This window comes from Anabas testudineus, chromosome 12 (assembly GCF_900324465.2).
Source record: "Anabas testudineus chromosome 12, fAnaTes1.2, whole genome shotgun sequence".
Classification (NCBI taxonomy): domain Eukaryota; kingdom Metazoa; phylum Chordata; class Actinopteri; order Anabantiformes; family Anabantidae; genus Anabas; species Anabas testudineus.
In genome coordinates, this window is record NC_046621.1 from 3,186,362 (window position 1) to 3,200,902 (window position 14,541).

The 14,541-nt window shown below is 41.9% G+C and overlaps 1 protein-coding gene across 1 annotated transcript; it reads right to left on the reverse strand.

Moving 5' to 3' along the window:
* Positions 1–3,045: 3,045 nt before the first annotated feature.
* On the reverse strand, positions 3,046–14,421 carry LOC113158969 (arylsulfatase B). The gene is made up of 8 exons (XM_026355401.1): positions 14,001–14,421; positions 13,453–13,639; positions 13,153–13,343; positions 12,716–12,923; positions 10,492–10,735; positions 9,327–9,397; positions 5,214–5,342; positions 3,046–4,217 (listed from the first exon to the last, which is right to left on the reverse strand). Exons 1-8 carry the CDS (start codon positions 14,259–14,261, stop codon positions 3,952–3,954), a joined length of 1,557 nt encoding a protein of 518 aa, XP_026211186.1. The 5' UTR covers positions 14,262–14,421; the 3' UTR covers positions 3,046–3,951.
* Between the last annotated feature and the right edge of the window lie 120 nt (positions 14,422–14,541).

Genomic DNA, 14,541 nt, shown 5'->3' on the forward strand with positions numbered 1-14,541 from the left:
CAATGTTGTTTGGAATTCCAGGCCCACTTCACTGTGAGCCATGAAGAGCAGAGACCTTCAGTCTCTCCTTGTGGACATACCAGAGCGCAAAATCAAGGGTGGTGGCTGTTTTGTGTCCCATGTGTTTTTACCAACAAGATATCCAGGCCTCCATTTGTCAGACATTTAATTATTGCAATACTGAAGAGTCTAAAGTACAAACTTAAGAGGAAATCCTGTGCAACACAGTTATACTGACCCTAAAATTTTTAAAAGTGTATTCAGTGATTACAAGTTCACACATTATATATATTTGTTAAAGTTTATTTGCAATCTGAATTTACAGGAATACATAACATGAACAAATTGAAGAATTTAAAGAAACTTTGACTGAAGTTCAATAAGGAATCTCTCTTCATCTCTGGATTAACCTACTAACCTAAAACAGATTTATTCCTGATATCCTTCTCCATCAATTCCTCTTTCGCTCTTCATGAATGGTCTCATCATCATCATCATCATATCTTGACATTGATGAATACAGTAAAACTGCTTTACCACCAAAAGGACAAAATTAGGCTTACTTGGATCCAGCAGAACCAGAGGAGTTGACTGTGCAACCTGGGGACAATAAACCAGGAAGAGGATCCAATAAAATGACTCAAAGGAGAACAAAAAGAAGCCGAGACCATGAGGTCGAAAACATGTATCTATCCAAATAAAAAACACCGGAGGGCACCAGGAAAATACAAACTGGTCAGGAAGCACACAAGTGAGTGAAAGTGACTGACCTGTACCCTGAGTGGCTAATTACAAACTGAATCCAGGTGTGTGAGAGAGGCAGCTAATCAAGAGACAGAGACCAGGTGTAAAAGTGTGTCTGTGTAACGGAGGGAGGACAAAGAGCTGGGGGCCCTAAAGGGAGTGAATCAAAGCTGTTCAGTGTTCACAGCTTTGTTGTTTAAGCCACTAGCAGTTTAATAAGTGCCTCATGTTCGTTCTCATCTCTTTCAAAGGACGCCACGCTGGAGGAACACGTAGCTGTGTGACAGCTGAAAAAACAAAATGTGAGGCTCAGGGGCGACGTCACTGCCGGCGAATCACGGTGTTGATTCAGCAGCGGCAAATCAGAGCCGGAGTTTGTTTGTCACTCTGCGAGACAGACTTCACAAGGTCGAGTCAAAGTGCAGGATTAAGTGTAAAAGATACAGCAGAAGAGCTTTGAAAAGTACGAAGAGGAGATGACACCGCCGAGGTTGGCTGCTCCCAACGACAAGGAGATAGGGGGAGGATGGAAGAACTTGTCAGGAGGGGTAGTTCATCGCAGGCCGGGGATGAGATGAGAAGTGGTCTGCAGTCTAGCTGAGAAACTCACAGGCCTCGGTTTTGGATGAGTGACAAGCACGGGCAACATCTAATTACATGAACTATCCCATCATCCTGAAATGCAGAGTTTTGATTGTAGAGTAAACTAACAGAACAAGCAAGTGACAAATTTATAGCCTCAGCAATGTAAGAAGTGCTTTCTCAGAAACATAAAATAATCATGTGGTATTCTGCTGCAGTTTAAATTCCATTTAACTGCTACTTTGGTAGAAATTAGTCTTTTTTTAAAGCATATGTGCACTTGTGCATGAGTTCATATGGTATCTTTATGAAAAAGTAGAAACCAGCTCATCTTAAAAAGCAAGAAAGTATGAAAACCGTTTACAGAACATGAATTATTGGAATTTTAATCAAGGAACTGGCACCAAACACTCGCCCTGGGCAGAAAATATGGGTCGAGGATTTCTAAATAAATAATTCACAGAAATATGACCTGAAACATTTCCACTCATTCATTAAACATCAAAGCTCTGGAAAATGTTTCCTATTGGACATTGAATTGGGGTTAATATGTCAAACTGCAGGATCGTTACGGGAACAGGTTGTTAGCATAGCTTAGCGTAGCTTAGCTTAGCATTAAGACTGGAAACACAGAATCAGTTAGTCTGACTCTGTCCAGAAGCAACAAAATCCACCTCTAACGCTCACAAACCAACATCCATCCATTATCTTAACTGCTTTTCCTGTTAAGGGTCACGGGGTGCTGGAGCCAATCACAGCTGCCATTGGCTGAGAGGCCGACTACACCCCAGACAGGTTTCCGGTTAGGGTCTGATCACAGAGCTGACACAATGTTTATCATGTTTACATGTTCAATGTAATTTCTAGGTGTAAAAACAGGTCTATAACCACAAACAGTTGTTTTTACACTTGTGTGCACAGTAAACAAATTTACTTTTATTATATTGTACATATCTCTTCACTAATCGACACCGAATAACTGATAACAACAAGGTGCTAAAGTGTTCAGACCTCTTTCAAACACATCTTCTCAAACTCGATCAGATTGTGAAGCGTGTGTGAACTACCATCTCTATTTAGTTTGCACACAATCAATCAAACAATCCAACAAATTAAAATCTCTTTGTTTCTGGCTTTTTCATAACGTTTTCTAAATGTGAGCCCTGTGGAGCATCCAGTGATTTCAACTCTTCAGTGAGGTAACTACCCCTCTGCAGTAGTACACAGCATTGTAGCTTTGCTGCGTTGCCAATCAATTCACACGGCAGGTTAAGGGTCACAGCCCACATTAGGACGGGGCCGAGCACTCTGCAGGGAGTATTTCCTGTGGGAGTCTGCGTGCTGCCGGTGGGGGTCAAACACCGAGGGGCCAAAGGTGATACAGTGTGTGTATTAAGGAAACTTTTTTCTCCTCCTCTGATCCCTAAAATGTAAATGACCCATTTGCATGTATTTAGTTTTTACCCCATAAGTTACATTTATTCTCTGTAATGGATTTAAATACTATATAATGGATAACATCCTTATGAGAACAGTACATCCATGAATGACTGGCATGTGAGAGCTATTTCTGAAGACATAACATAGGAGACACAAGAAATTCCTCACATCTTCACCACTAAACATAAAACTGTAAATGCCAAACCATTTAGCACCTACTCATTAACTTTAAGGCAACTTAAAAGCTTCTGAAATTAGCTAAATATTAGACAAACTGCACATTTTCACAGGATTTTACTGCTTTTAGTTTGTACTTGCACACTATGGCATAAACAATGAATAAAAAACAACAAACAGAACAATTGTTTTGTTGTTTGGTTGGAAATGTTGGATGAACTGTGAAGGAAATAAAACCATATCAATGCACCACCATCCAAAGTGGGATAAACTCAGATAATTTGCAGGCGCTTATTCAGTATTATTACTGTCACTGTTACAAGTCACAAGTTATAGCTGTTTATCTTTCCTAACAGAAAGAAAACTGATAAATTACAAAACAACTTGCTGCTGAATAAGCTGTTCAACAATAACCTTTAATTGTTTCTCCAGAGGTTTATGTAGGAAACACTGGGACCAAGTCATACAGTTACATTTAAAGTGCTGATCCATTGTGAAAATAAAAATATAGATTTGTACAGCTTTACATTTCACACACTCCAATCATGTTCACCTGCTCTCTCTCCCACACATATCTATATCAATTTTAAAAGCTTTAAAATAGTTCATCTTTGAAAAGAAAACATATTTTGGTTGGTGAAGTATTTCCAAGTGCGAGGGAGCTGCGGTTTCTCCACGGTAGATATATGAACTGCAAATACCTTAAGCAGCAGGGAGACGATCTTTACAAATCAGCAACACGTGTAGCTAACACACTTCACACAATCACTTCAGCTAAACATCTGAAAGCATTATACACAGATCAATAATAACCTATGAATGACAGGTTGGTCACATATAAAAATAGAATCTGCATGATTTAAGTATCGCGTTATGAATGAATTCTTGATGTTTAGTTAAAATCTGAGAGAATAAAAAACCAGCTTGTCTCCACAGAAGCTCCCTGTTGAGATTTTACAGTAAACAAAGTGCTACAACCTTCATAATGTTCATCACTGTCAGCTTCACCTAAGCCCAGGGGCCCCAGGCTCCAGTGGGGCCTGGGTCACACCTGGGGTCGTCATCAGGGAAGTTAATGGGTGAAGCACTTTTCTGGTACTGGTGAAGCCTGCTGAGCAGATAGTCCACTACTACGGGGAACTGATCCGATACGTCGTTTCTCTCCTCTGGATCCTTTTCTATGTCAAACAGCATTACGGGCTTCAGAGGATCTGCCTCGGAGGGACCCGACTCTGAGCCGTTGTGACCAGGCCGTGGGAACCAAATGTCACAACCTGGAGGAAGTAACATCCCGGATGTTAGCAGCAGTGATGGAAAGTAACCAAGTAAATGTACTGCAGTATCATGTGGAGGTATATTACTAGAGGTGTACTTCTATTTTATGCTACTTTAAACTTTAAAACCATGTATCCGAGGAAAATACTGCAGTTTTTACTGCACTAACTTTATGTGACAGCTGTAGTTACGTTTCAGCATTTACTTTTATAACATTTGATATAAAAACATAATAACCTTATAAAATAAAATGCGTCATTGAAGAATAAATTACTGGCTCCCAACATTTTGAGTCAACATTAAAATGTTGTGGTTCCTCGTTAAGTTTTAGACAGCTCGGAGCGGTAACTAAGAAATACATTCGTAATTGATTTATCGCCTGATTATTTTATTTTATTAAGTGACATGATTGAACTGTTGGTTTTGACCAACTAACTGTTCAGTAACTGTCGTGCAACATAAAGAAAAGCTGCAAATCTTTGCATTTGAGAAAGTGAAACCAGCAAATATTCAAAATATTAAAACTATTACTTGTGTTTTTCTTGTTAAAGTGAGGCTGGAGCCAAACGGAGTGGCACACACCTACAGCACAGGCGATTTAGCGTTACCAATTAGTCACTGGGGTAGGAAACCGGAGTACGCAGAGGAAACCCACGCATGCACAGAGAAAACATACAAGCTTCACACAGAAAGACCCGAACCAGATCTGCACTGCACAACTATAACCTGAAGTGTACTGTGGGATTATATAGTTAATTAAATAATTGGACATGTGTTGACCTGGTTCTCACTAGGAACCAGAATTCAAAACATATTTGGTAAAAGAAATTCACAAAAATTCTAATAAATGAGTAAATTGAGTTATAAACATATACATAAACATTTTACTTATGTGAGCACACGTGAAAAGTTAACGTCAATGTGCATCCACATGCTTGATTTTCCACTTCCGTCTTAGACTAAACATGTGATTACTGGTGACAAAACATACTGACCTGGGTATCCAGTCAGCAGCTTCCAGTTCAAGATTCGAATGGCTGCGTGAATGGACACATTGAAGCCAGACTTGGCCCAGGAGTCTCCGACCACCTGAGCCAAAGTTAACTGACGCTCCCTGCCAGGACCTGCAGAGAGCAGAGGGCAGAGCTGATAATGGACATCATTTATCTTTAAAAAAGGTGATCTTAGACAAACCACTGGATTCAAAACACCCTGTGTGAACCTTGAGTATGTAGACTGGCACCAAATGTTAGCACATACCTGGAATCATGGTCAGTATCGAGTGAAGGTGTGAAAATAAACTGCACGAGTGAGTGGTTCGAAAAGAAAATCAAAACAATCCTCCTCTGTAAGAACAGAAATAGTTTAAGTATGAATTTCCTCAAACGCATGGTAAGAGGTGGTAACGTGGTCAACTCACCAGTCCCTTTTTGCTGCCAAGCATAATAAATTATTTGCCATTAATGCAGTTGCTCGGATTTGTAATGGAAAGCAAATGAGGGGCACGGGTCACATTTATCAACTGGCATCGTTTTATCATTCACAAGGTGGAGTGCGCACATTTCTGTCATAAGCTATTCCTGCTCTTACGGAAAATGTCTCCCAGAAGTGAGCACACATGTCTGTGTTTTAAAAGAGAAAAGAGATCTGGCCTTGAGAGTATTCTCAGGTTCATGCCGTGGTTGACCTCCACAATATGGTCCTGATTAGACAGATTTGCAAGTAATTTCGGGCTCCTAGCGCTGTCAAAACAAGTATTTCTTCACATTCTTTGCATATAGACAAGTCCCCACCCACACAAAGCCCACGTTCCCATTGGAGCTTGTTTGATGGAGCCGCTTCCACCACAGCGACATGACGGGAGAATTAACATTTCCGCTCTCAGCGTTTTTGCAACCACATGATAAAAACTTTGACACTGAATTCTTCACTGATCGTTGCAGGAATGACATGTGGGTATCTTAATGGCTCTCACATGCCCGCCTTCAGATGGGCTGCTCAATGTGGACTGGTCCCTGAATTAAGAGCTCAGGATTGCAGAGCTCGAGTCCATGCATAAAAAATGGGATACTGATCATGGCAGGTTCAGGTGTTCATGCTGTTATGCAACTAGAAGCGCTGGTAAACAATTGATTTTCTTCACTATCTATTTCTAATATTTATTCTTTGCATGAGCCCCTCAAAGCAGGATCCACATCAGGATGATCCACATACAGGCTCAAGGAAAAGCAGGGAGAGGAGGAGCAGGGACAGAGAGAGGAGATCCTGAGAGAGACAGCAGAGAAAGTGCTCGAAGGAGAGCAGAGGAGTGCGGTGGGGGAAATCTGGGGGCTGATTTGAGGCTTGGGTCAAGTCCACGGTTTCTCTCTTGCTACAAGTGAAAAATTCAGGGACCACTCTGCAACCCACTTAGTCTGGACCCGTGTTCACACACAGTGCAAGAGCAGAAAGGAAGGGTTTTGAAAAGTGTGTAAAAAAGGGGGACGAGGTCTTTTCATGAGCTAAATAGAGGAAGGAGGGTGAAGAGAAATGGGAACAGGCTGCATTCAAAGGAAATAAGAAAGGAAAGAGGAAAGGAATCTCACACTGGAATGCTCTAGGAGAGCATGGCTGTCACTATGGTGGCCGGCGATAAAGACTCCAGCATAAACATGAGGTAAAAACCTTTCAGCCAGCAGCGTTGTTCTTCCCTGGAACCTCTTATCATCTTAATGATTAAGACGGTGATGACCAACCGTAAACTGTGAGGAGAATTTGAGCACAAAGGCTTAAGTTGAGTCAACAGTTGTGTCTCAGGGAAGCGATAAATCATTAACTGGAAAATATGGATTTTCCCAGTAGGTCCTGGTTAGTCATTAAACATTTAATGAAAGAAATGAGGAGAGTAGGGGACTTTTCCTGGACTTAATTTCATTTTCACTTTAACTGAACCTTAAATAACGTCATGATGACATAATCTCAAATGTCTCGCTCGAATTGGACAAAACATATCGGCTCATGTTGAATAATCTCAGTTATAACAACATGAAAAATACATATTTAACAAAAAAAGAATAATAATGTAGTTGTAACTGCATGTTAGTTGTATAGAAACAGTATTAGGAGGACACAAGGAATAAATAGGCAAAGTTAGCAACTAGCTAAAGAACCTATAGGAGCACATGGAAGCTAATAAGGCAGATATTTTCTTCAGGGCTTGGTGGAGACCAAAACAGAGCAAAAAGGAGACTGTGTATTGACTCCAAATAAATACTACACAGTTTGTAAAGATAGGGGGATATGTACAATCAAAAAGTTTTTAATCCTCATCTGAACAATCATTGGAAGGCAGAGAGAAAAGTAACCCTTCATTAAAGGGGAGAGGAGACGTTTTCAGTCTCTCCAGGAAGAAGTCCACCATGTTCCACTCGGTTGTCCACATGTAAAGTGTCATGAATAACAAATGGAAACAGAAAGAGCCCAGTGTTCTCTCAGATCTCCACACAGCTGGTCGCTCACTGTGTGTGAAACGGGGGTGAATAATGGATTATCTTATCGGGGGGGGTTTACAGTAATCGATTGGCTTTTGTACACAACTTGTATGACACCTTGTTGTTGTATCTAACACAAAATCCATTCCCTGATATGTTTGGGTAAATGGTTCTTACAAAAGCAGGTGTTTCACGTTACACACACCAGCTATATATAATATAACTTATAATACAGTGTCACATATGGTGCAACTACAGTATTACACCTTTATGGTCAAAGACACAGATGTTCCTCCCTCTATGTGCCCATTATAGCACATCTGTGGAGCTCTTCACAGCAAATATGCACATATGCGGCATGTCAACTATTTCTGAATGTGTGACTAAGGTGCAGCATCCTCCACAAAGTCAGAACGAGCGGCCTCAGACCAGGATCCTGCTACCTCCTCAGATATGCAAGTGGTTTCCTTCACATAATATTAAGTGGTTTAGACGGGAACGAGACCGCTCCGCTGTGTCTCACAGCTGGAAAAAAAGAGGCAGTCACAGGACCCCTTTCCTGGAAACCTCCCTACAATCACTGGGGAGGTTTCCACCCTGCCCTCAAACGTCAACTATCTCAGATTTCAACACTGTTGACTGATTGTAGTTTTAACAGTGACTGATTAAAATGTCAACACGGTGTTTTCAGCACTGCTCAGAAAAAAACAGAACAAACACTTTTATGAGGTACAGTGAAATAAATATTAAAACTACAGCATTAGAGTCACTACTTATAAAAATTGGGTTAAAATAATTGAATTTAAAAAATACCTCCACAGACTGGAAGTGACAGAACATCTAATACGAATCAGTAAATTTCTCCTAAAACCAATTATCCACTCACACAAATGTCAAACCCTCATAATGAACATGACGTGAACTTCTAATAAGTTAATGTGAGTTTAGTCAAATGTTACGTAACATGCTCTTCTCAGGCGTCAGTCGGCTTTGACCTGAGGAGATTAAATTCAGGATGCTCAGTGCTTGTGAATTGATGCTTGTGGCTATGTTGGGAAAAGAGTAAGAAGAAAAACAGTAGAATTATAACATTAGAAATCCCACATAGCACAAAGAGGAAGAGGTTTCCATTCCTTCACTGCCAGCACAAACCAGGAGTTTGTATGTTCTCCATGTTCTCCTGTTCATGTCCAAAGACATGAACATATTCTCCAAAGACAATCCATGAGATAAACATGCAAAATAACAATCCCAACATGCTGATGTTTGGCCTGTTATAACAGTCGCGATCAAACCTAACCCTAACCCTAACCTTAATTCACCTGTAACAGAAACTTGTGAACTAAATTTTATATAAATCCGACAGTTGGTGACACGAAACTAAAGGTCAGAGGATCATTAAAGTCAGTATGATTCCTCCACTGGGGACCATGAATGTCTGCACACTTTAAAGTCATATCCACACTAGATACCATAACGTGTAATGGGAGCTCACATTGCTCCATATTAAATGTTGGTTCCAGCTTCAGCTGCAGATTATACAATACCACCATAACTGCTATTCTCAGTGTTCTGATGAGGATAAATTCCTGCATACACAGAGTGAGAAAAGTGTTTCACAGTGAAACGTGAACTTACATGGAGCAATGTCAATGTACAGAGGGTCGATGTTGTGCAGTAGCTCCAGTCTGGGTGAGGCGAAACCTTTGCTGTAAGATAAAAGCAGTGTTACCCTTTAACATATGAATACACAACCAGCACACATGCACCACAACGTCTGACTCATGCACTGTAAAATCCACTGGGATCTGTAAATCTGAACCAGCTGGCTGATGTTCACCAGGCAGGCATATGCTCCGACCGCACTCCACCACAGAGAAAACGCACTCGCTCTCACTGACCAGTGTCTGATAACACGACTAAAATAACTCTCAGTCTCTGCTGCCTGCCTACTGTTCTGGGCCTTCATTTAGTTTTTATTTCGCCGGCCAAGCTGTCTGGCTGCTGTTTTCTGTAACAGGCAAGCCAATTATAACACAATGAAACTGTAAAGCAGTGAAAACAAACAGCAGTTTGAGCCCAGTATTGTTGTGCAGCTCACACTGCAACGCCAGCAGCCAGCAGTCAGCTGATGTGCGTCAGCCAATCGAGTCAAGTGGAGGCTCTGAGTAGTAGTTTGCGGTCCTGGCTAATCCTTGATTTTCTGCTGGGGTTCTGCTGTAGCCCTCAATTTCAACTCTTTCACTGTGTCTACATTTAGTTTACAAATATAAAGTGTCAGTCAAACAGGACTCGGTGACAGCTTGTGTGATGACCTGTACGCAATGTTCTCCAAAACACATAAATTCAACTATGCATAATTCAATATATTACATTTAGAAGAGTTACAACATCTTAAGTAGGTTGCAACATAAAAGGATTTGCAGCTAAACTAATGAGCTGATGCAAAATGAGGCTTTCATAGTTCTGAGAGGCAGAGCTGTGGATAGAGAGGGGATCTGGGAGAAAACAGAAAGATGGGAGGACTGTAGATTTGTGTGAGAATGACTGATGGAATTTCCTTCTCTTTGAGCTCCCATAGCCACAGTAACAAAGGGCTTATTGAAAGAGCAGGGACTCCTACAAGAAAAAGAAGCTGGGTCACGGAGACAGGCAGAGGGAGCTGGAGCGAGAGCACGTGGGGGAAGGTTTGCAGAGAGGCAGAAACAGACGGCTGGCTGTCAAAGAGCAGAGTTAAGAGCTGGTATCTCTGTAAACACAGGACACAGGCCGACCTGTCGCCCGTGAAACATCCTCAGCTCACCTGATTGTGTCCCACACGTTGAATCCATCCAGTGGCTTTGTGCCGGTGGTGCTCGCTCCTGCAAGGTGCCCCAGTGTAGGCAACCAATCAGAGATGTGGATTAGTTCACGACTGACGGTTCCAGTTTGTTTTAATAGCGGGCTGGCGACAAATCCGACTCCCCGCACCCCTCCTTCCCACAGGGACCACTTCCTCCCTCGGAGAGGCCAGTTGCTGCCACCAGACAGTGTCTGACCTCCGTTATCTGTCAAACAGCCAGAGGGATAAAATGTAAAAACAGGAGTAAAGACGCAAAGATAAATAAATAAAGTTACTCAGTAAATCTAAAGGGATACAGATTACTGTGTGGTGGACTGACGTTATGTGTACTATGGCCAAAAAACACCATCCATTTATCTCACATGCTCCTGCATCATATCCAACTGTTACACAAGTGCACACACAGGCCGTCAGGCTGACTGTCATCATCCCAATAAGTCAGTCCAGTATAAACACACTTGACCAATCACATCCTGCCAGGGCTCCCCTTTCAGCAGCCGTGTCATACAAGTCCAGGAAGTAGTCTGTGCCGATTCTTGAGCTGTTCTGGAAAACACTGTTAATGCCTTTTCAAGCTGCTATGGCTCTCGCAAGGCCAGTTCTCTTTTCCCAGCAACACTCCTTAGATGTGTCTCTCATTCGCTTACAGTAACATCCCGGTGAGGCCGGTCATGATTAAGACACAAGCTCAGGGCTCATTATTTTCCTGTTAGACCTGACACACGTGGGTCAGTGATATGAGCTTTGGCATGAAAACAACAATCTAATTATGAGAAGGAAATATGAATAGACCTTTTGCAGATATTTCATTTAAATTCTGGTCGTCTTACAGGGAGCAGAGGTCAATCAGGAGAGAATACAAAACCAGAGCATCAAGCACCATGAGTCATTTTCTCTCCCGTCACCGTCAGATCAGTAGCATATGGCTGAGTCCTTCGAAAGAGAGCCAACCAAATGTGTGGAAGAACAATGAAACAGACCACCTACAGCAGCCCACCACTGACATAAAAACCTCCTAAGTTACTTTCACAGCTTAATTACCCCTTTAAAAAGCATCCTGCTAAAAATAACCCAGTAAAAAAGGTGCTACCTACTTCAAATGCAATTCGTTACAGGTTCCACATGTGGAAACCACTGAACAGGCACATGATTAGATAATGCCTGTGCTTGGTTCAAGTGATCTTAGTCTAATTCTAGTGTAATCTGAACTTTATACCGTATCATGGATATTTCTAACGTCCAGTGATGGACACAAAGACAAGAGCCACTGACTCTGTGGTCCACTTTCTTTCTGTGACCCTCAAATATAACAAAATACTGTCCTCTGGTGAACATCCAGAGTATTACAATGACATGGACATTTTGTTTTATAAGCCTGAGTTCTCTGCAGAAATAAACTGCACATTATTTACTGCACTAAACCAAATTAAATAAACAACTTCAAATATCCTAATATGGAATAATAATTATCAATAAATGGCTGCTATTGTAAAATCAAATGCAGACAGATAATGATTCCATGTCTGTTATATTTTCCTTGTATGTTTTGTGTCTCTTCATTGTGTTTTTTGTGTGTCTGAGGATGTTTTTGTCTATTTTCGATCCTTCTGTGCCTCATTGTGGTTGTTGTGTGGTCATTCTGTCTCTCTGTGTTGTTTTGTTTCCCTTAATGGTTCTGTCTGTGTCTCCTTTGTGTGCGTTGTTGTCATATTGAAGTAGTTTTAGTCTATCTGGGTTGTTGTATGTTGTCTTTTTGTAGTAATTTTGAATTGCTGTGCTTGTTTTCTTCTGATGGGGGACACCAGGAGTGCTCAATCTGATTCTAGATCAGAAGCTTAGTTAACCAACATGTTAGTTCTTAATGAAGTCTTTTAGCCATGCTAACGACTTGGACGGTCAGTGTTTTATCACTTTACAGGACGGTTCTACATGAAATGTTTTTGTCCCACTGAAAATCCTGGTTTGATTCTGGTGACCTCTCTTCTACATTTATGGTTTAGAGTCTTGTCACCTGTTCAGTTCGCTGGGCTTCTTTGTTAGTCTAAAGAATCACAAACATCTTGTCAAACCAGAGCAGAAGTGTTTGCAACTCGGGAGTCTAAGCTCGAGCACGAGTCGAGATCAGCTGAGTGACTAAGATAAAGAATATGGATCATGGCAGAAACCTTCGTGTGCAGAAACATACCTGTTGAGAACACGAGCACTGTGTCATCCCAGAGTCCTCTCTGCTGCAGAGTCCGAGTGATGTTGCCCACAGCCTCATCCATGGCTGACACCATGCCAGCGTACAGTCTGCGGTCGTGGTCTCTGATGAAAGTATACGGGGCCACGTAGCGTTCGGGCACCTGCAGGGGAGCGTGGACCGCCTGCAGCGCCACGTAGAGAAAGAGCGGCTGAAAGACGAAAGAAAGATCTGTCATGGTAACCCTGGGCAGCCAAGTGAAGCACTTTTGATTGTGTATTTCTGGGTCTTCAAGGGTTTATGGTTTAAAATTTATCTGAAATAGAGACCTAATCATTGATTTTTCATTTCTAATCTGCTTTCATGTGTTATCTTACACACCTGTGTATGCAGCACCACCGTGAGAGGTAGGAACCTGCATGTGTGTGTAGGTGCGTCACCTTGTCTGGGTTGTGTTTTTCAATGATGCTGATGGCTCTCTTGCTGAGCAGCTCAGTGGAGTAGACCCCTTTATATCCGGTGGCGACTTCTTCTCCTTCCCTCAGGTCCAACGCACAGCGAGTCAGGTTCAGAGCGGAGATGGGACTACAGCGAATATGAGTGTAGTAATCCTCGCTGCCTGTCAGGTAGCCTAATGGGGTCACAGTGTGCTATTAATTCATAATGTAGCTTAGTAATTTAAATATGTTTTATTTATAGAGACACAAATGAAAATTGAGCTTGTTTAACAATATACAAACCAAAGTATGTGTCAAAACCGCGACGTGTAGGCAGGCAGTCCTCCTTGTACATTCCCAGGTGCCACTTGCCCACCATGTGCGTGGCGTACCCCACCTCCTTCATCAGCTGGGGTAGCAGCTTCTCCTCCAGGGGCACACAGTATGGCTGACAGGGCCAGATGATCTGGTGCTGCATGCCCGTGTGAATCTGTGGAGGACACAGTTTGAAGATGGAGATACGTTGTTAGGAAATAAAACGACTTTGTGTAATCATAGCAAAGAGGGAACTAACAGGCTCTGTGGTCACAAGGAGCCAACACAATGTTGTTATTTCTGTCAGTGTCCAAATAATATTTTCCACTGAGGAAAATTCTTCAAACCTTCCAGCTACATCCTCAACTTCACAGCAGGACACTGTTATCATGCTTTCTGCAAATTAACCTGCACTACTACTTAAATAAATATATATATATATATATATGCATATTATGAATAATAATCAGAGATGATCTAACCAGAGTTTTAATAAACAATAATAACAAATGTTATTAAAGCTCAGGGGGTCTCACCTGGTACCTGCCGGTCATCAGCTGGTTCCTGGAGGGGCTGCACAGAGGCTGCACGTAGTAGTTCTCCAGTCGGACTCCTCCGGCAGACAGCCTGTCCAGGTGTGGAGTCCTGATCTCCGAGCTGTGATAGCCCACATCATACCAGCCGAAGTCATCTGCCAGGATGAAGACGATGTGAGGCTGCTGAGCCGCAAACACCGACGCAAAGTTTACGATGAGCGCAGTTACAGCGAGAGAATAACGCGTCTGTCCTGCAGCCATCGTTAATTTGTTCTTCAGTAAGTCCACAGGAGCTGTTTCACACAAAGACAAACATGACTGGCACTTGAAGTCAAGTCTACACTGTACTAATATCAAAAATACTCATGAATACTTTGAGTTACTGCCGCGTCTCGCACTTCCCTGTTCCGCAGTTTGAAAACGCTGCAGCGACAAAGCTACGGAAGCCCGGTGGTGCCGATTGTATTTAACTATATCATACATTTATCTTATTAGTATTTAGTGTGGTATATTTCAAGGTATATTGCACATATATCATGTT

Bases quoted from the DNA above. Each gene is read 5' to 3' on its own strand.
- LOC113158969 (XM_026355401.1), bottom strand. From the start codon at position 14,261: ATGGCTGCAGGACAGACGCGTTATTCTCTCGCTGTAACTGCGCTCATC. The intron at 10,736-12,715 runs GTATGTTTCTGC...GCTGTTTGACAG, and splicing joins AGTGCTCGTGTTCTCAACAG to ATAACGGAGGTCAGACACTG. The intron at 9,398-10,491 runs GTGAGCTGAGGA...TTTATCTTACAG, and splicing joins AACGTGTGGGACACAATCAG to CAAAGGTTTCGCCTCACCCA.